Raw genomic sequence first — 20,589 nt, 5'->3', positions numbered from 1 at the left:
AAAAAAATACATATAATGATAACCTGCAGACATAATGTCAAGCCCTTGCACTGTCCCAATTGGTTGACATTCAGGTTGATGGTGTGGAGACAAAGGTGGGCAGACATCAAACGAGAGGTACAGCAGTGAGCTGTCTTGCTCTTTTGTGGTCACTGAGATGGGTTAACCCTCCAGAACTGCTCTAATTATCTGCACTGGGCCGAGCAGAGTACCACTGGGATGGCTGCCAGGCCCAACATTCAATAACCATCCTAATAAATACCTGGTAACTGGTCTAAATGAAGCCATAAAACCCCCCCATCAGTGCTTTATTTAACTCACATAAAACCTTTATTGTCTTGACTAATCTAATCTGTGTTGTAGGGGAAGCTTTCCTATTGGGCTTATTGTAAGAAGCAATATGCTTACAGAGATTAGGAAAGCTTAGTGTTGTGGTTCAGATTTAGCTTCTTCTACTGATAAAATAATGATTACTTTCTGATTTTCTGTCCCATCTGACCGTACCGTCAATGATACAAGCAGCTGACCAGGCAGCAACTTTTTCATCGCCTATATTTTTGGGTTGTGCTTGTGTTGCATAGAAACGCCTCGTCTTACTTTACGGATTATTTACAGTGAGATGGTGGAAAATATGAACCAAGTAAAGATTTACAGTATCAGCTGATGGCCAGCCTGCTCGTAGACAGTATAGAATGAAAACTATGTCAAAAATAGAATAAAATAAAGCATGACAGTTTATAGCAGAGAGAGAGCAGGTCAAAGCAATTCTCACAGAGCTTTCTATGAAGTTATTTTAGTCAAGTAATATTATTCACCAAATGTCAAACCAAAGGAAAAAGCCTGTGACTGCACACAGTTAAAGGAAAAGTCGCTCATATTCAGAATTCAAACTTCTGAAAGTTCTTTAAATCTGAAATGATTCCATCCTGTTCAATAAATGATCAGTGTTTTTAATTCAGAGTAATTTTCATGTGAATGTGCTTTACTGGAGGCATCCATGTTTGTCAAAGAACACTACTGCCACCTACTGGTTAGTGACGTCACGGTGCGGTATCGGCTGTTGATCAAGTCCCAGTGCTGTATCTGGTGTTTGTCACAACGCGCTATTATCCAAGTCATCTTGAAAACATTCTTCTTCCAAATGTTGGCTACATATTACGGGTTTTTTCTCTGGCCAGAAGTTCGATGGCAAATCCTCCCTCTTCAAGTTGGCGATCCAACGACCAACCCGTCCGTGAAGGAGCAGGAATCAGAAAGGTGGAATAACTCTTTAAAACATCCAGCTGCCATGCACGTGGGCATTGTCAGTTTCACTATAGCTCTGGTGAATTTCAATGGTGAAGTCCTCTGGAAATCTTCAATAATTGTTGTTGATTGCAGATGTGTCTAGTAGTTCCCATTGATTTAGCTTGTAAAGCAGGGAGAATGGCGCTAGGCTTACCGCACCGTGATGTCACTGCTGGAAGATGGCAGGACGGAGGGGTTACTATGTTTGGGCAAAAATGGCCGCTCCCAGACTCAGTGATTGCGATTAAATTTATTGTTTTTATTTTTTACTGATTAACACTACATTCATTAAATCACTGCGAACCTTTTCCTTTAAACATTTCCTTCTGGTAATGTCTGGAATTATGGCAAAATCTGTTATTATACAGCTATTTCCTTCATCAAAATAGGGGGCTGCACTGTGATGCTGTGGGAACCACTGTTGCATTGTAGCAAGAAGGTTCTGGATTTGATTCCTGGCCCGGGTTTTTTCTGCATGTTCTCCCTTTGCATGCGTGGGTTTTCTCCGGGTACTCCAGTTTCCTCCCACAGTCCCACAACATGGCTGTTAGCGTCTTTAAATAAAAAAGTGCTGCAGAAAGGCACCAGTCGTAAAGAGAGGTTACCTGCAAAAATATGACTAAAGATTTGCAAGTGGATGTACCAGTTACCCAGTAAGCAGCCAGGAATCTAAGAAGACAAAGAAGAAGGTGAATACTTAAAATTATGGAGATGATGAGGATCTGTTTCAAAGACCTGACTTTGGACAGGGAGATATTTTAGCCAGGGATTCTGTGAGTAACAAAGACTCAACAGACGACCAAGCATCAGAGGAAAACTTTGACAAGACAGAGCTGCCAGTCTGAAATGAGAACCTCAGCTGAGACTTCGAGGCGTGTCGGATAGTGGCGGGGGTGTTACAGTAAATTACATATCAAGATTTGCTAAATTTAGGGGAGGGGCCAAAATCAATGTTAACCGAAGCCTACCGCCATACCACGTGACCGATTCAGGAAGTGGTTCAGATCGCACGAAAACTTTGACAGGCATTTAAACAGCCTCATTATTCATTAAAGATGTGGGAGTTTGTAGGAGAGTTGCGGTCAGTTGGATAGATTCTAAGATTCTAAGAATAGATTGGTTGGAAAAACAACCAATCTAGTTGGATAGAAAAAATTTGGTTAGATTCAATGATAAAATGACCAGAAAATAACAAAGCCACTGGTTTCAGATGTGTTAGTAGTATTAAATTGTATTACTTGCTAATAATGACGTCTCCTGTAGGAGGGTGCCTTTTCCATCCTAGGGTTATTGGTTTGAAACCCAGCCTTCGCTTTTGAAAGTTGCTATACCACTGTAATAATCTGGATGCTCTATGGTAGTGCTGTTGCACTGTCACTGTCTCTTTACAATGTAGAGATGCTTATGGGCGGGAGGGCTGTTTTTGGAGGGAAAACTGTGGAAGTTATGAGTGCTTTTGTTGGAGGAGCTGTGTTCGTAATCTGGTGTATGTCCGAAATAAACAACCATTTCAATTAAAGATCAACCTGGTGTTTTGGAGGCTTAACGGTGTGTTACACTTAAGCTACAGACTGGAACATCACATGTGACCCTGCTCACTGCTCTGGGACACAGCTTGGCTGGCCTCCCATGGGGCGAGGGAAACAACTCTACAGCTGGCTGCTGAGGCGGAGTTTTCCCCGGGTTTGTTTCGGCTTGAGGGTCCTTTTCATGCCATTTCAGCGGGACGGAGTTGATGTCATGTGACGCGCCTAACATGATGAAAACTAACATGGCCATGCCCATGGACAGCTGGTTACGGGAAATATAAACACACAGAGGGAAGTGTTTATTGCCCAGTTTGTGTAAGTAGCTGTTGCAGATGGCTGGAAAGTGAAGCATAAAGCTCTACAATTACCTTTGTGTCTATGTGAAGATGCAACAGCATTTTTGCTTCTACGGAGTGAAAAAGAAAGGGGGGATTATGCTGCTCTGGTAGGGGCACTTCAGAGAGGGTTTGGACTATATAACCAGCCTAGGCTATGGAGGGCTGAATTCCACTATAGACGGTGACTGCCAGGGGAGCCCCTACGTATTCTGGCCTATGATGTAGATTGCCCTCTGCAGACAGGCTTAAGATGACATGCCCTTCACAGTGCAGGTAGAGCTTGCCCATGACCAGTTCCTGCAGGCCCTCAATCCTAAAGAGCTCCGTGTACAAACGTAACTCGCCTGCCCAACCTCACTTAGTGCAGCTCTGGAGTTGGCAATGGAGAGGGAGATACTGACTGGATCTATAGGAGGAAATGAGGATGTACAGGTTGTCAGAGCAACAACTACACCTGCTGAGCAGCTGGAGATGCCCAGGGGACCACTCAGCATTGACCAGGCAGCTACTCTCCAGTCACCTACTTCTTGTTATGGTCCTCGCCGCCGACCACAAAGCTGCTGGTGTTGCAGACAACTTGGATATCTTTTCTGGCAGTGTCCCACGTTTACTGCCATGTAGGGAAACAGCCAGGGGCCCGAGTAGCTGGGAGTACATGGGCCATTGAGACCTACACACCCACACCACACCCTTTATCACCTGACACAGTAATCACTGTTGCCTGGACCCAGGTGGATGACTTTTGCCACGTTCCTGTAATGATTGACAGCGTTTCCTGCGTAGCTCTCCTTGACACGAGGTATAACACAATGCTAGTCCAACCTGATATTATTCCAGCTAGAACCACTGTGCAGGCGACCAATGTGCAGCTTAAGACTGTAACTGGCGATCTAAGCCCCATGAAAGGGAGGGTGGGGGTGTTCCAGTTTGAGGTTGGAGGCCTAACTCTACCATTTGCTGCCTGGGTTGCTGATATTCAGGATGCCTGCATCCTCGGGCTGGACTTTTTACGTGTTGTCGGTTGTGTGCTGGACTATGAAAAAGGCTTTCTGCTACTCCCAGGAAAGGATGTGGGTGCAGCCCCACCTTTCACCTCATCCACTGCAATGATACCTGGTTGTACCTCCAAGGTCCCCCCATTATCACCAGCTGACCAACAAATTGGTGATTGAATGTCTGGTCACTAAAAAGGACTCCTATCCACTCCCTTGGATTAACGAGCCCCTTGACTGTGTAGCGCAGTCCTCTTGGTTCCTAACCCTGGACCTGCAAAGCGGTTACTAGCAGGTCCCTCTGTCACCAGAATCCAGACTAAAGACAGCCTTTTGAACAAGCAATGGGCTGTGGGAGTTCAGAGTTCTGAGCATTGGTCTGTGCAACACCCCAATGGCTTATGAGAGGCTTATGGATGGTGTGCTGGCTGGCGTCCCAAGACAGCAGTGTCTAGTCTAACTGGTTGACCACCTGGTGTTTGGGTCTTTTTTTGAAACTGCTTTGGTTTCCCTAAGACTAGTGATGGGGAGAGTGAAGGCCGCGGTTCTTAAGTTGCACTGTGCCAAGTCCCACTTCATGAGGAGGGAGGTAGATTTCCTTGGACACAAGCTGGGTCGTGAGGGTATCAGCACTCTGGAGGAAAAAGTAAAGACCAGTAAAGACTGATTCAAGCCCATTGACCAAGTTCAGCTAAAAAGCTTCCTGGGGTTGGCCTCGTATCAAGGGATATTTGTCAAGGGATTCTCCTCTATAGGTACACCACTCTTTTGCCTGTTGCAAAAGGACTGTGACTTCAGCTGGTCCAGAACTGCCAGCACGCATTTAACACTCTGCGCAGGTCCCTGGTAGAGTCCCCAATCCTTGCCCCACCAGACCTCACCCCACCATTTTTGCAGGACACGGACGCAAGTAATGTGGGATGGGTGGTGCCAATCACAACACATAGATGTGTTTTGAATTTTTGGATGCAAAGTGGGCGGGGTTCTGAGGGCGTTACGACAAAGCTGTGCGGCACTGGAGAAAGCACAACAAGAAGGATGGCAACAACTATGGAACAGTTCTCGTTTGAATCAGCTTTGGAATAAGTTTTGGAAGGGTTAGACTTGGGATTTTTGTTTGAAACGTGAGCAGGAAGAGGCTCTACGCTCATTCATTTTTAAGAAGGATGTTTTACCGACAGGCTGTTTGTTTACACTCCCCCACCAGCTTTCTGTCGCGCTTCCTGCATCACAGTCAGTTGTGCTCATTGTTCAGAGCGTTGGCCAATAGGCAAGAATTTTGTTAGCAAAATCAGATAAAATACTTTTATTAAAATAAGAACAAAGATTAAAAGGATTCATCATCCCCGGAGGCTATTATTTATTTGTTAATTGTTTCCCTTTGGGCCATCATAACTTTTTAGTCTTATAACCATCATCCATAAAAACTCTTCCACATAATTTAATTCTAATTACTTTATTTCTATAGCTCCAATTCATATCATGTCATCATCATGTTCTGTTAAGTTTTCTTTGGAGTTTTAAGTTTCACTCTGATCCATTTTTTTCTTTGTTTTCTAGTTTTATTGGTTTAATTCCTATTTTGTGGTGTTTTCTGGATATATTTCAGTTCTTAGGTTTTTCCTTTTTGACCTCTGTTGCCCTCTGGTGTTGGTCTCCTTTTCCCCAGCTCCTTCTAGAACCCTCTGTTCACACCTGCTCCCAATCAGCTCATTAGTCCTGTCTTTGTTCAGTCTCCCATATATACTCTCTCTGTGCAGTTCCTCAGTGCTGGTTCCTCGTCTTTTCCTGGCTCCTCATGTTTGTTTTCCCTGATGTCTCCAAGGTTCTAGTTTTTCTGTATTTGTCATGTTGGATTTATAGATTCCTGCCTCAGTTGTCTGTGAGCACTTTCATTAAATCTTCAAGAACTCACCTCTGCCTCCCTAGCTCTAAACCTCAACCTAACCCTGACATTATCACTAAAGGAGGCAGAGGAATAACTGAACATCTGACACAGACAGCAGGAGAGAGGAGAGGAAGAAGGAAATGTTGGAAAAGAGTCAAGGGAGAGAGAGAGAGAAGCCATAGCGATGCTAAGCTAGCGCTAGCCTAGGCTAGCTACTCTTTACTATACAGAAATTAAACTGTGTGAAAGTGACAAGTGAAGCAGAAGGTGTTTTAAAGTAGTTCTGGTCAGTTAGAGTTTCTGAGATCCAGAGATATCACAGAGAAAATAACTTAGTTCAACATGCAGCTCAGTAGTCAGACAGGAAGGGAACACGATACGTCTCACAAGCAGCAGCAGTAGCTCCCTCTAGTGGCACATGAGCACAGAGGATGTGGTCTATAACATTAGACATCAGCCTTGAATAATTCATGATTTGCAATCAAATATCAGGGGTGCAGGAAAAGAGGGACTCAAGTTTATTAAAAAGAATCAGATTTTTTCATCTAGTGTTTTTTTAACCAAAGTGCAAAGGTCAATAATGACTCCTCTGGCAATAGCTCATATGAATAAAACACTGAAGGGCTCCAAAACCTTGAGAGACTTCACTTGTGTAGAATATTGACGCTTCCCCTTTTTCTCTGCCTTTTCAGGGACAAAGTCCACCCTTTGTCTGTTGCCTCCTGCATGCCACTTGTTTTCATTGCTGGAGGCAAAAGAGGCCTAATTTGCACCACTGTCTTTTGGGTCCAATTATTATAATAGCAAATGTATTGGAAAAACAATCAAACCGAAACAATAAAGAGATGCTGCTATCATGAATTTTAATCATCTTCACATTTAAAATGTTTTTCACACCTTCAGCGATTTTTGAGCTTCACCTTGTTTCTCTGAAGTTTCTTCCTATTATCTGCAGTGTGTAGGCAATTGTTTGAACTGAGCTACAAAGCCTCTCAGCTCAGAAGGAGCTGCAGTGCCGTGGGAAAAAAATTGACGCCTTATAAAGATTTCTCATGTTTTTGCATCACATTTTAGTATCAAGCTAAATAAAAAATTTATTTAAATAAAAAATGCATTTATCAAAAAAAAAAAAAAAAAAAAAAAAACAGTATACAAGGCCAACTAAACCTGTTGGAAAATAAAAGTGTTACTCATTAAATTATAAATGAACTATAATCACATGCCTCGCTGTAAGTGCAATAAGTGCAGTTATTCTTGAATTGGGCAGATAAGTGGAAACAACTGCAGTGTCCTATTTCAAGGGCATAATATCTAATTATCTCATTTTAATGGTAACAATACTCATTCCATTGCCAAATCAGCTTATTCTCCTGTTCAAATTAAGGGTAAATACTCTTATTTTAAGAAACTTTTACTCATTTTCAGAACGTTTTGCAGTGCTGATACTAAAATGTTATTTCTAAATAAGTCATTTTTTCTTAAAAAGAGGCTATTTTATTTCTTTAATTGAGGAGGTAGGTGAGACGTTTTTGCCAGTGGAACAAGACAATTTACCTTTTTAAATAAGAAAAAAACCTTTTTTATTGTCTTAATTTAAGTGCATATTATCTAATCATTTTATTTGATCTAATTATCCTGTTTTAATAGTCAAATCATCTTCTTTACCTACGGCACTAAAATTAAGGGTAAATACAATTAATTTAAGAATTTGGTACTTTTTTCTTGAGCATTTCTGCAGTGTAGTTTTAAAGACTTTAACACATCATGCATCATCAGAATCAGAAATAGTTTAATGATTCCAGGAAGAATTATCTTCATTACACGCTCCAGGTATGCAAACAGCATGTTAAAAACATTCATCATCTAAAGAAATATAATACAATTTTCCACACTGAAAATATAAATATATACATATGCAACAATATATATTTATATATTTACAGATCTAAAAAAAAAAGTCATAGCAATGGGCAAAAGAGAGAAAAGGAAAATGTCAATAATTGTCAATAATTTAATAATGTGAGTCAGAATTACAGAGGGATGGTTAAGAAAGTTGCCTCTAAAATTTCCTAATTGATGACTTCATTGATTACCCATCAAGAAGACTTTAGACTTTTAGATTTTAGACAGATTTTATTTGTCATTTTGTTTACACCAGTTTAAAACAAAAAAGAAATTTCGTTTGGAAACAGCTCACTGGACAATTTCATCTTTTTAAAATTGCAGCCTTGAAAAATTGTAAAAATGACCATAAATTTACAGTAAATTTACATTTACATTTATATATATATATATATATATATATATATATATATATATATATATATATATATATATATATGTTAAATTGGAATAAATACAATAATAAAATACAATACAATAACCCATTCTACAAAACATTTATCAGTGTGATGGCGGTGGGGAAGAAGCTGCTGCAGAACCTGCTGGTCCTGCATTGAATGCTGTGAAGCCTCTTCCAAGAGGGCAGCAGGGAGAACAGTCCATGGTGGGGGGGTGAGGGGTCATTGATGATGTCACAGGGTTGGTACACGCAGCGCTGGGATGAAATGTCTTTAATGGAGGGAAGAGGAGCCCCCATGATCCTCTCTGCTGTTCTCACCTTCTTCCAGTCTGAGGCGCTGCAGCCTCCACACCACACAGCGAGACAGCTGCTCAGAACGCTCTCTATGGTGCTTCGGGAGAAGGTGGGGAGGATGGGGGGGGGGGGCAGGTGGGATCTCCTCATCCTCCACAGGAAGTCCAAACGCTTCTGGGCCCTTTTGACCAGTGAGGTGGTGTTTCCAGTCCAGGTGAGGGTGTCTGGGATGAATGTGGTGCTGCTGACCACCTCTACAGCTGAGCTGTTGATGAGCAGTGGAGCGTGGTTAGGACGGTTCTTCCTGAAGTCCACCATGATCTCCTTGGTCTTCTCCACCTTCAGGATCAGGCTGTTATCTCTGCTCCACCAGCTGCTCCACCTCCTCTCTGTAGTCCAGGTCGTTGTCGTCTCTGATGAGGCCCACCACCGTGGTGTCGTCTGCAAACTTCACCATGTGATTGGTGGTGAACCTGGGGACGCAGTCGTCTGTCATCAGGGTGAACAGCAGGGGGCTCAGGACACAGCCCTGAGGGGAGGGGCTTAGACTGATGACATCAGAGGTGTTCTGTCTGACCCGGACTGACTGAGGTCTGTTGGTGAGGAAGTCTAGCAGCCAATAGCAGAGGGGTGTATTGAAGCCCAGCTGTTCCAGTTTGCCCATCAGATGCTGTGGGATGATGGTGTTGAAAGCTGAACTGAAGTCCAGGAACAGCATCCGCATGTGGGTGTCCTTCTCCTCCAGGTGTGCCAGGCTCAGGTGGAGAGCAGCAGAGATGGCGTCCTCAGTGGAGCGGTCAGGTGTTAAAGATGTCTGGCCAGCTGATCTGCACACTCCTTATACACCTGCCCAGGTATGTTATCAGGCCCTGGGGCAAGAAGGTCACAAAGCCAAACAAAATGAATGCATTTAAGGTGTCACTTCCTCCCCCTGCCCCCCTCCTGTTCTCTGCATTTCTCCACCACTGACCCTCTGACCCTCCCAGTGTTTTGCTCCCACAGCAGGTTGTGACTGGAGGCTTTTCCTCTGCTGCCTCTCAGCAGTTCTGATTTCATATCTGAGGGCTCCACAGACTTTGACCAACGTTAAAACAGGCCTAAAAAAACTTTATAGTGATTTTATTGATCTTCATTTAAAATCTATTGTCCTTTTTTATAACTATTATATTTTAGTTTAGTTCTACAGATCCAATTTATAACACGTAATCTCAGGTCATTTTACAGAGATAATAGATCAAATGCTCAGATCTGTTCAATGTTTATGTTTGTTTATTATCATAAATATGCCACTTTAAACTCATCATTTTAAATTCCATTTTTTGTTATCTTTGAATGGCCCTGATATGACATCATAGATTGAAGGAACACAAACAGAAGAAGAAAAAAATGGGAAATGGTCCTTTATTCGTTCTGAGGCCAAATCAGGCTTCATTATCACCTCGGGATTAACTAATGTCTATAATCTGGGTTATGAACGGCCGTTTGTCCGCTCACAGCACTGCTAACAGGGTGATAAAAGGTGAACATCCGGCCAGTGGCGCTTTATTTTGAAATGCCCACTGAAAGCGTTTGTTTCCGGTCAGCAGGTCGGCTCTCAGCCAATAAGAACACAGCTGCAACCCGGAAACGAGGCTAGAGCTTAAAAAAAGGCGCCTGATCAAAACAGGGGGGAAGCTACAGGTAAGCTCGGTTCTTTTCTTAGATATAATAATAATGGCCACATTTCCAGGCTGTTGCCATGGCAGCAACATGGCGGCTTGGTGACGCAGCTTCTGATTGTCGCGTTTTTTCCTGAGGCTTTGACAGGACTGTGCGCTACATGCAGAGATGGGCAGAGTAGCACTACGTCATCATGTGTTTTCTCAACCAAAAGTAAAAATGTTACTAAAGTACTGAGGAACTGATGTTCTTACTTCCCATGATCATAACTGATTAACAGGGTTTTCAGTTTTTTCACTTATAAAATCAATAATTACATTGTATAAAATGAAATTACAATATTTTAACTTAATATCCAAATGACATAGCAGATGGAAAAACAAACATATCAGTGCTCCTTTGGTATAGATTTTCTTAAAACCCTTTCATAAATGTCTAAATAAGGCCCAGTGTGTGTGTTTTTTTTTAGATTTGGCCATTTTATAAGGATGTCTATGTGTCTATGTGTGCAGGTAAATATTACTGTGCAGAATTATTAGGCACCGTAATAATAAATAAAAATATACCCATCTCACTTTTTCACCAGGTAAAGCAATAGAACAACTCAAAATTCAGAAATTAACATTTGCGACATTCAAAAACAAAAACAGATCAGTGACCAATATAGCCATCTTTCTTCACCATGGCGCTCTAAATTAGCCTGGGTGCCAGTCCGAACTTAGTCCCGCCCACAAGGTTTGAGTTCGGGGAAGTTCGGTCTGGCTCTGCTCCATAGTAGCGCGAGTATTAAAGCCCACTGTCAGGCGATCCAATCAAATTGTCAGGGCGGGCTTTATACGATGATGGACAGATGATCAAGAGTAACGTTATCAACCACGTGACCAAAGCGCGCTTGAGTGACAACAACAATGGCTGCCGCTGGAGAGTTTGAGTGAGTAGATTCTACTATCAGGTCTGTTCTAGAAGATATCGACAGCAAATTAATTTTAAAAGAGGAACAGAGAAACGCGATCAAGGCTCATCTTCTTACGCTTTGATTTTTGTGGACAACAACTATGCCTCGCTTAACATACGTCACGCACTCCGTTGCTCTTATTGGTTGTAGGTCTATCCAATTGAGTGCAGAGGCATTTTTTTTCCTGGTTCGTTCAAAACACGCCCCATAATCACAGCTCTATGGAGCAGCATCAGACTCATATTCTGACTAGAACTGAGTCGGACTACGTCAGGCTAGCTCTAAATCCTTCCATCCATAGATTCTGTCAGTGTCTTGATCTGTTTGTGATTCTCATTGCGTGCAGCAGCCTCCACAGCCTCCCAGACGCTGTTCAGAGAGGTGGACTGTTTTCCCTCCCTGTAGATCTCACATTTCATGAAGGACCACAGGTTATCCATGGGGTTCAGATCAGGTGAACAAGGGGGCGATGTCATTATTTTTTGTCATTATTTTTCCTCGTTTTTGACCTTTTCTGGCCAGCGATGCTGTGGTGTATTTTGATGCGTGTGACGGAGCATTGTCCTGCAGGAATATCTTGTTTTTCTTGAATGATGGCGACTTCTTCTTGTGCCACTCTTTGAAGGTGTCTTCCAGAAACTGGCAGTAGGTCTGGGAGTTGATCTTGACTCCATCATCAACCTGAAAAGATCCCACAGGCTCATCTTTGATGATAGCAGCCCATAGCATTACCCCACCTCCACCTTGCTGGCATCTGAGTGGATAAGGAACTTGCTGCCCTTTACTGATCCAGCCTGGTGCCCATCCATCCATCTGGACCATCTAGACTCTCATTCCATCAGACCAAAACACCTTGGAGAAATCAGTCTGCAGATATTTCTTGGCCCAATCTTGACGTTTTGTCTTGTGTGTCTTGTTCAAAGGTGGCCTTTTTCGGCTTTCCTTATCTTGGCCAGGTCCCTGAGTATTGAGCACCTTGTGCTTCTCAACACTCCAGACATGTTGCAGCTCTGAATTATGGCCCAACTGGTGGCTAATGGTTTCCTGGCAGCTTTACACTTCATCTTTCTCAATTCATGGGGAGTTATTTTGTGTCTTTTTTTCAACATGCTTCTTGCGCCCCTGTTGGCTATTTGCCATGAACGCTTGATTGTGCAATGATCCCGCTTCAAAAGTTTGGCAATTTCCAAACTGCTGCTTCCCTCTGAAAGACATCTGAAAATTTCTGACTTCTCTGTCAAATCTCTTTTTCTGACCCGTTCTGCCAAAGGAAAGGAAGTTGCCTAATAATTAAGCACACCTTATATAGGGTGTTGATGTCATTAGGCCACACCCCTTCTCATTACAGAGATGCACATCACCTGATTTCCTTAATTGGTAGTTGGATTTCAAGCCCCTACAGCTGGGAGTAGGACAACATGTATGAAAAGGAGGATGTGGTGGAAATTAGGGCTGCAACAACGAATCAATAAAATCGATAAAAATCGACTTTTAAAAGCGTTGGCAATGAATTTCATCATCGATTAGTTGTATCGTGCGATTAATGCGTCATCCGCCGCCGCCATCATCACATCCACTTGACTGAAACGGGGGAAGAAAAAAAAATTACGGCAGAGCGAGCCAGCGCTGCAGGTGCAGCGTTGCCAACTCAGCAACTTTTCAGACCCCTCCAGCGACTATTTTTCAAAAACACTGACTAGCGACAAATCTGGCGACTTTTTACGGTGTCACTGGCGGCTTTTGGAGACTCTTACGTGAAAGCATGTATCATTCCTACTCTGCCGTGGGGCGCCTCCCCCATCCCAACCCCGTTCTCCCGCAGGAGTCCCTCTCAGCGCTGCAGTCAGAGCCGCAGGATGTTTCAGCGTCCAGACTGCAAATGAAGCTCGCATGCGCCAGGATTGACGGCGCAAATTGATCACAATAATTAAAATAGCCTTTATAAATAAATTAACTTGCAAATTATGAGGACAAGGCTTTTAAAGTTTAAATCTTCTAGCAAAGATAAAGTAAAGAAGATCCTGCAATTTATGGAAGTAAAGCAGAATAAAATCCAGCAAGATCAGTAATATGTCAATTAATTATCTGCCACATTCCCATGTAAATATCTGTCTTTGGAGGATGTGTTTTTTAGCACCCCTAGTTCTCTCATTTTTATTCCAAATACAATTTATAATTTGAATCACAGGCTATTTTTATCTCTATGGTTCAGTATTTTCTCAAGTAGCAACTTTAACTGCTATACTTTCCTGTCTTAAAAGGCAGAACTCTTCTAGTCTAAAAAAACTCATTTGTTGAAATGGGGGGGCCTATTGTTTGAACCCTTTAGGGACTTTAAAAAACAAAAATGTCTTTTTTTGCGCTTTCTGAAACAAAGTAGCCTATATTTTGTGGATGTACAGCTACATTTCTCATGTAAGTTTGCGTAGTTTTAACACAAACATTTATTTTTCATATTGCACCAGTACAGTTAATGAGCAACCTGTACTTGTGTGCTTGTTTGTTCTGTCTAAAATGTTTATTTTGGAATAAAGAGGTTAATATAAAAAATATTTTTTGTCCGATTCGATTAATCGAAAAAATAATCGTCCGATTCATCGATTTTTAAAATAATCGTTAGTTGCAGCCCTAATCGAAATACTCATTTTTTTTGCCTAATAATTCTGCACACAGTGTAGTGAAGCTTAAAGTATAATATTCTCGCCTCAAATGATCTTAAAACATACTTTTATTGAACAACAACAACAGAAAAGAGAACTTTTAACTTAATACTCTGAGCTCTGTCAGCGCTAAGCTGGAAGCTGCTGCAGTGCATGCTGGGACGGCTGTCAGTCTGGTGATTATGAAGGAAACTTCATTAGAAATGACTTTGGAAAAAACTCATATACTGAAAGAGACTTAAAGGGCTGTGAGAAGGGAGAGAGGATGATGATTAAGGAGAAAACTAACAAAGAATATTTACCAGAGGTCTCCTTCCACACCTGCAATAAACCAGAGCAAAGCCTGGAGCGTTGCTCCACCTGATCTGCTGGCTTGTTTTTTCTTCCTCCTCATCAGAGGCCATGAGTTTCTCTCCTCATCCTCCCAGTCTCTCTGGGAGCAACAGTGTGGAGGAGCAGAGGAGCCGCTGGGAGAGAAAACGCAGCCGAGCAGCCAAAGAACTGGTTCAGACGGAGCAGCACTACTGCCAGCAGCTGGAACTGGTCACTACAGTAAGTTTCATCTCTCACTGATGTTTAGCCCGTATTCAGAGAGCCGTTATTTATCCATGTATCGGAAAATTAGTGCAATTGTTTAACTGCTTTTAATGTTTTTAATTACTTCAGACATTTCAATGCAGCAGAACCATCAGGATTTCAGAAACATAAATGTTTTTTCTAAAAAAAAAAAAGTTTTGATGATGCTCTGCACGCACACGGACTCTGCTCAGTTTAACCACCGCAGTGCCGGTTGGCAATTGGCAACAAAAACTATGCTGCAAAAAAAATTAAATGTAAATAAGTTATTTTTTCTTAAAACAAGTCATTTTTTTCTTGAATTGAGGTAAATGAGACACTCTGCCAATAAAACAAGACAATTTGCATAAAAGATAAGAAAAAACATTCAAATTTTCATATTTCAGTGCATTTTATGTATACTGCTCAAAAAAATTTAAGGGAACACTTTGAAAAAACATCAGATCTTAATGGGGCAAAAAGTCCTGCTGTTTATTTATCCTGCTATGGATTGGGTGATGTGTTAGAAACAAAGGATGCCACATCATTTGATGGAAATGATGGCATCCTGAGGTATCTCCTCCCAGATCTGGACCAGGGCATCACTGAACTCCTGGACAGTCTGAGGTGCAACCTGGTGGCGTGGGATGGAAGGAAACATAATGTCCCAGAGGTGTTCTATTGGATTTGGGTCAGGCGAGCATGGGGGGGCAATCAATGGTATCAGTTCCTTCATCCTCCAGGAACTGCCTGCAGACTCTCGCCACATGAGGCCGGGCATTGTTGTGCACCAGGAGGAACCCAGGACCCACTGCACCAGCATAGGGTCTGACAATGGCTGCGAGGATTTCATCCCGATACCCAATGGCAGTCAGGGTGCCGTTGTCTAGCCTGTATAGGTCTGTGCCCTCCATGGATATGCCTCCCCAGACCATCACTGATCCACCACCAAACCGGTCATGCTGAACGATGTTACAGGCAACATAACGTTCTCCACGGCTTCTCCAGACCCTTTCACGTCTGTCACATGTGCTCAGGGTGAACCTGCTCTCATCTGTGAAAAGCACAGGGCGCCAGTGGCCGACTTGTCAATTCCGGTGTTCTGTGGCAAATACCAATCGAGCTCCACGGTGCCGGGCAGTGAGCACAGGGGCCACTAGAGGTCAGGCCCTCATGAAGTCTGTTTCTGATTGTTTAGTCAGAGACATCCACACCAGTGGCCTGCTGGAGGTCATTTTGCAGGGCTCTGGCAGTGCTCCTCCTGCTCCTCCTTGCACAAAGGAGCAGATACCGGTCCTGCTGATGGGTTGTAGACCTTCTACAGCCCTGTCCAGCTCTCCTGGAGTAACTACCTGTCTCCTGGAATCTCCTCCATGCTCTTGAAATTGTGCTGGAAGACACAGCAAACCTTCTGGCAATGGCACGTATTGATGCGCCATCCTGGAGGAGTTGGACCGCCTGTGCAACTTCTGCAGGGTCCAGGTAGCGCCTCATGCTAACAGTAGTGACAGTGACCCTAGCCAAATGCAAAACTGGCGAAAAGGAGTCAGAAAAGATGAGGAGGAGAAAAATGTCAGTGGCCTCCACCTGTAAAACCATTCCTGTTTTGATGGTCGTCTCGTTGTTGCCCCTCTAGTTCACCTGTTGTTACTTTCATTAACACCAAAGCAGCTGAAACTGATTAACAACCATCTCTGCTACTTACCTGACCAAATATATATCCCACAAGTTTAATGAACTGGATGCTATACTCTGATTACAAACTGTTCCTGTAATTTTTTCAGTAGTGTAATTATCGGATTCTAGGAGTAAAAATACTCATTCCTTTGGCAAATCATCTTATTTACCTGCTCAAATGAAGGGTAATTACACTTCATTTAGGAAACTTTTTTCTTATTTCTAATTGTTTTGCAGCAAATACAAAATGAATACTGATTAGAACCTGTCAGAATCAGATGCACTGCAAATTACTTCTGAAAATGAAAAATGTCTTAAAATAAGCGTGTTTAGCCTTAATTTGAGTAGAAAAATAAGATGATCTGCCAATGGAATGAGCATATTCACCCTTAATTTAAAATGATTAGATAATAGGGTCCACCCTTTTGGAATGGGGGTGGTTTGGCTTCTTTGTTAGTCTGCAATGCCCCATACCTGTCTATGTCTCTGAAAGGGGGGTCATATGTTGACCTGGCTGAATAGGTGAGGTCAGATCTCAGGTCATTGACCAGCTCCTCCCTTGCAGGATGATTTCTCTCCTTTCTTAGGCCCCGTCCACACGAAGTCAAACCCTGGCCTAAATTCACAAATTTTTCACCAAACCAGCCTCTCATCCATACGAAGCCGGCGTTTCGGGGGTCTGTAAACGATCTTTTTTTTATTCAGCCTTCAGAGTGGGAAGATTTTGAAACGCTGTTTTCGCGTTTCCATCTTTAAGCTCTAACCGCATTTTTTTTTTTACACGCATGCGTCATAGCGTCGCCTCTAAACACGCATGCGCGACACAGTATCACAACAACAATGGCGCCGTACTGTGTTGAATGGTTGCTGCTCATGCTACTCACCCTGCTGTCGGGCTTACAACAGAATCTTCTTCTTCTGGAATATCTCCAGGAAGAACAGAGCAATATCGACAACATAGTTCAGCACCTGAATTTGACTGAACCACGAAAATGGACCCGCAGGGCAACCATGTATAAATATTAGTGCGCATGCCCAACATTTCGTCGCTTATTTTTGCTTTGGCACCACAGCGCCACTTACAGGCCTGGCATACATTTTGCAGCGTTTTCATGCATTCGTGTGGACGATCACATTTATTTTACGTCTCCGTCTTTACGGCAAACGTTCTGGAAAATATTAGCGTTTCGTGTTCGTTTTGACTTCGTGTGGACGGGGCCTTAGGATCAGTGAGGCCCCACCAGGTGAGATCCTGCATGGAGCTCCAGTCTGATGGAGATTGACAGTCATGTTTAGCTTCTTCCATTTTCTAATGAAGCTCCAACAGTGGAGATTTTTCCACCAAGCTGATTAGGTTATTTCCCCGTAACCTTTAAGCCTGGTGGAGGTGGACAGTTTAGTCTGTGGTGTCTTTGGACAGCTCTTTGGTCTGCGCCATGTTAGTTGGATTCTAACTGATTGTCTGGGATGGACGGGTGTCTTTATGCAGCTAACCACCTCGGACAGGAGCAGCTAGTTTAGGGGAATAAATGGACTGTTAAAGGCAGACTAACAGGTCTCTGAGGGTCAGAGTTCTAGCTGATAGACAGATGTTCAAAGACTGATTCACAGCTGGATCATACAAATAAAGTTAAATCATATATTATGATTTCTGGATTTTTTTTTTGTAGTTTGTCTATCAGTGGACATGCAGCTAGGATGATTCCAGATTCCTCTAAGTGGGAGAAGTTGGAAAACAGCAGTGTTCAAATACTTATTTTCCTCACCTTCCATCCATCCGTATTCCGTTGGAAAAAAAAGTCTTGTCCATAGAAGTTGTCCATATATGAGCGGAGTGGTATATGCTGTTCAGTGCAGTGAGGAATGCTCTGATCTTTATAGTGGAGAAACCAAACAACCTCTCCACAGACGCATGGCCCAATGCAGAAGAGCGCCCTGCTCTGGACAAGACTCTGCAGTACATCTACACCTGATGGACAAAGGACATTCTTTGGAGGACCAGAATGTTCACATTCTAGATAAAGATAATACTGTAGGTGGTTTGAGAGAGGCGTGAAGGAAGCCATTTATGTTAAGAGAGAAAAAACAACTTTAAACAGAGGTGGTGGACTCAGATTCCAGCTTCCAAAAACATACAATTCAGTCATAGAGATGATCCCTTCCAGATATCACCAAACCCCCCACCCCATCACAGAGGAACGAGGGACCTACCCGCCCCAGCCGGTGAACAATACCTCCTTAACGACCAACCCTCAGAACCATAGACAGGGTTCAGATATCACAGGAGACAATCCCCCCCTTTAACGACCGACCCCTAGAATCATAGACAGGTTCAGCTATTACAAGCTAGCAATGGAACCAAACGACCCATTCATCGGTTTCCATTTGCATGTTTCCAAGCGTTACAAGGCTTTGTCTATATAAGACTCAAACTCACTGCGGATCCAGACATTTGAATTGAGAAAGCTTCCTTGAGAGGTGGAGAAACGTTTTCAAATCTTGAAAACCAAGTCCAGTGGATATTTTTGAACTTTCACGGAAAAAATATAGAATAATCCTTCATGATTAAATGTTGATCCTGGAGCAAATGTCACATATTAGCCTGAGGTGAACGCTCTCACTGCATGGAATTAACCGCACGCCGCTTCACTTGTTGCTTTGATGAAATGATAGAACAGGATAAAGGAATCTTTCTATGGTGGACGTGTTTCTGTTGGGAGGAGCTGATTGAGGAACCAAGCAGGAAGTGACATCATCAGAGCAGAGCTCTCTAACCCTGAAATCCCACATCCACCGTCACCAGCGCTCCTTTTTTTTTTTTTTTTTTTTTTTTTTTTTTTGAGGATGTTGGGGAAAAAAATGGCAGATAGTTCCCATCCCTGCATCAGAGCGCTACCTGTTGGATCTATGAACGGTTTTCTATGCTTCAACCAAACTAGCAGCATCCCTTTGGGATCCATGGCCTGAAACACACCCACCGCTTTGTCTACATCAGCCACCTGCCTGGCACCGCGCTGCGCCGCGCAAAAACCTGGTGCAGGATATGATGCTAATCTTTTTGACAGAGATGTTTACCTTTATTGTTTAAATTTAGTTATTATACAAATGTTAACAGCTTTGGAAAACATAATGAATGTTTGTTTGACCTCCTGTACTATATTTAAATTAACAAAAGCTCCATGGAGCCACAAGGGGGCCCTAAAGAGCCTTAATTAGGGCCCTGGTCTAACTAGTCTGCAGCACTTCACTCTCATTAGGAGTCATTTTACGTGTCCTGCTCTTATTTTCAGTTCATGTCTTGCCTTGCTGATGATACCATTATTTTTTTTTGCTTTGGGTTGTCTCTTGTACAGGCTATTCATTCCCTACAGAAAGCCTTTGTTGCTGCACAGTATTAATTTATTAATCTTAATTTAATAAAGTTAATGTTGTTTTCTAATAATAGGAAGGCGCCTCCAACCCTTCCAGTAGTTTCCACTCTGGAGGGGAATATCATTGAGGTGACTCCCTCACCTTCAGACCTTTTATTCATAAACTTGTTAAGAAATGAAAAGTTAAACTGGGCTCCTTCTTTCGTAATAAGACATGTTTTTCTTTCGGAGTAAAGAAGCATCTTGTCTCTGCCACGTTTTTATCGGTCTTAGATTCTGGTGACCTTTTTTCAGGGGTGGAAAGTAATGAATTACATTTATTCAAGTTACTGTAATTGAGTACTTTTTATGAGTAATTTGTAATTTTCTGAGTAGTTTTTGAAATATGTAATTTTTACTTTTACTCAAGTAAATTTTAAGTAGTTTTACTTCGCTACATTTAAAACCCCCTCACGTTACTGAGTAAAAAAAAAGAAATACTGATGGCCGGAAATTTAAACCCCTGTGTCACCGACACATAATCGCCATTAAAAAATAGAAGAAGATTTTTGACTTTTAACAGAACTTTATTTACACAATTCAAACATATAAACAATTGATGTAAAAATAAGTGTCAGTTAAAATCATTAAATGAGGAGCTTGTTAATAACAGTGGAATCCTGCTGTGTTTTAGTTTGATTTCTGGCATCTTTTGGGCATTTAATTTTGTGTGCATTTTTGAAAACTTTAAAATGTAGTTTAAATTTCTTTATTCCTATCATGGTGTTGTCAGTTGGACAGTAGGATTGAAAATAGTTTGCACTTTATGGTTCAGGTTAGGCTTGTCCCGATCCGATCCTCGTATCTGATCGGACGCCGATATTGGCAAAAAAATGCGTATCGGCAAAGCATGTAAAAATGCAGATCCAGACTGCCGATCCAGTTACAAAAAAAAAAAATCCGGTCCGTATTTTCCAGTTTCGCCGATTGAAACGATCCATTCCACTATTTTGCGCCAGTGTTCCCTGAAACCGGTCTGCATTTTCCAGAACACCTTCAACACACCCACAGGTCTTTTTGGGTCTGTCTCCAGTCTAACCATT

At 42.4% G+C, this 20,589-nt stretch overlaps 1 protein-coding gene across 1 annotated transcript in view; it reads left to right on the top strand.

Moving 5' to 3' along the window:
- Nucleotides 1-10,213: 10,213 nt before the first annotated feature.
- Nucleotides 10,214-20,589, top strand: part of arhgef39 (Rho guanine nucleotide exchange factor (GEF) 39) — a 52,232-nt gene continuing 41,856 nt past the window's right edge. The window contains exons 1-2 of the mRNA XM_038274851.1: nt 10,214-10,310; nt 14,302-14,456. Of these exons, the coding sequence (XP_038130779.1) occupies nt 14,307-14,456 (150 nt within the window). The 5' untranslated portion in view covers nt 10,214-10,310; nt 14,302-14,306. The remainder of the gene's footprint in view (nt 10,311-14,301; nt 14,457-20,589) is intronic.

This window comes from Cyprinodon tularosa, unplaced genomic scaffold (assembly GCF_016077235.1).
Source record: "Cyprinodon tularosa strain WSP-4 unplaced genomic scaffold, ASM1607723v1 ctg934, whole genome shotgun sequence".
Lineage (NCBI taxonomy): Eukaryota > Metazoa > Chordata > Actinopteri > Cyprinodontiformes > Cyprinodontidae > Cyprinodon > Cyprinodon tularosa.
Note: the sequence above shows the minus strand (reverse complement) of the source record. Positions and strands in the feature narration are given on the sequence as shown.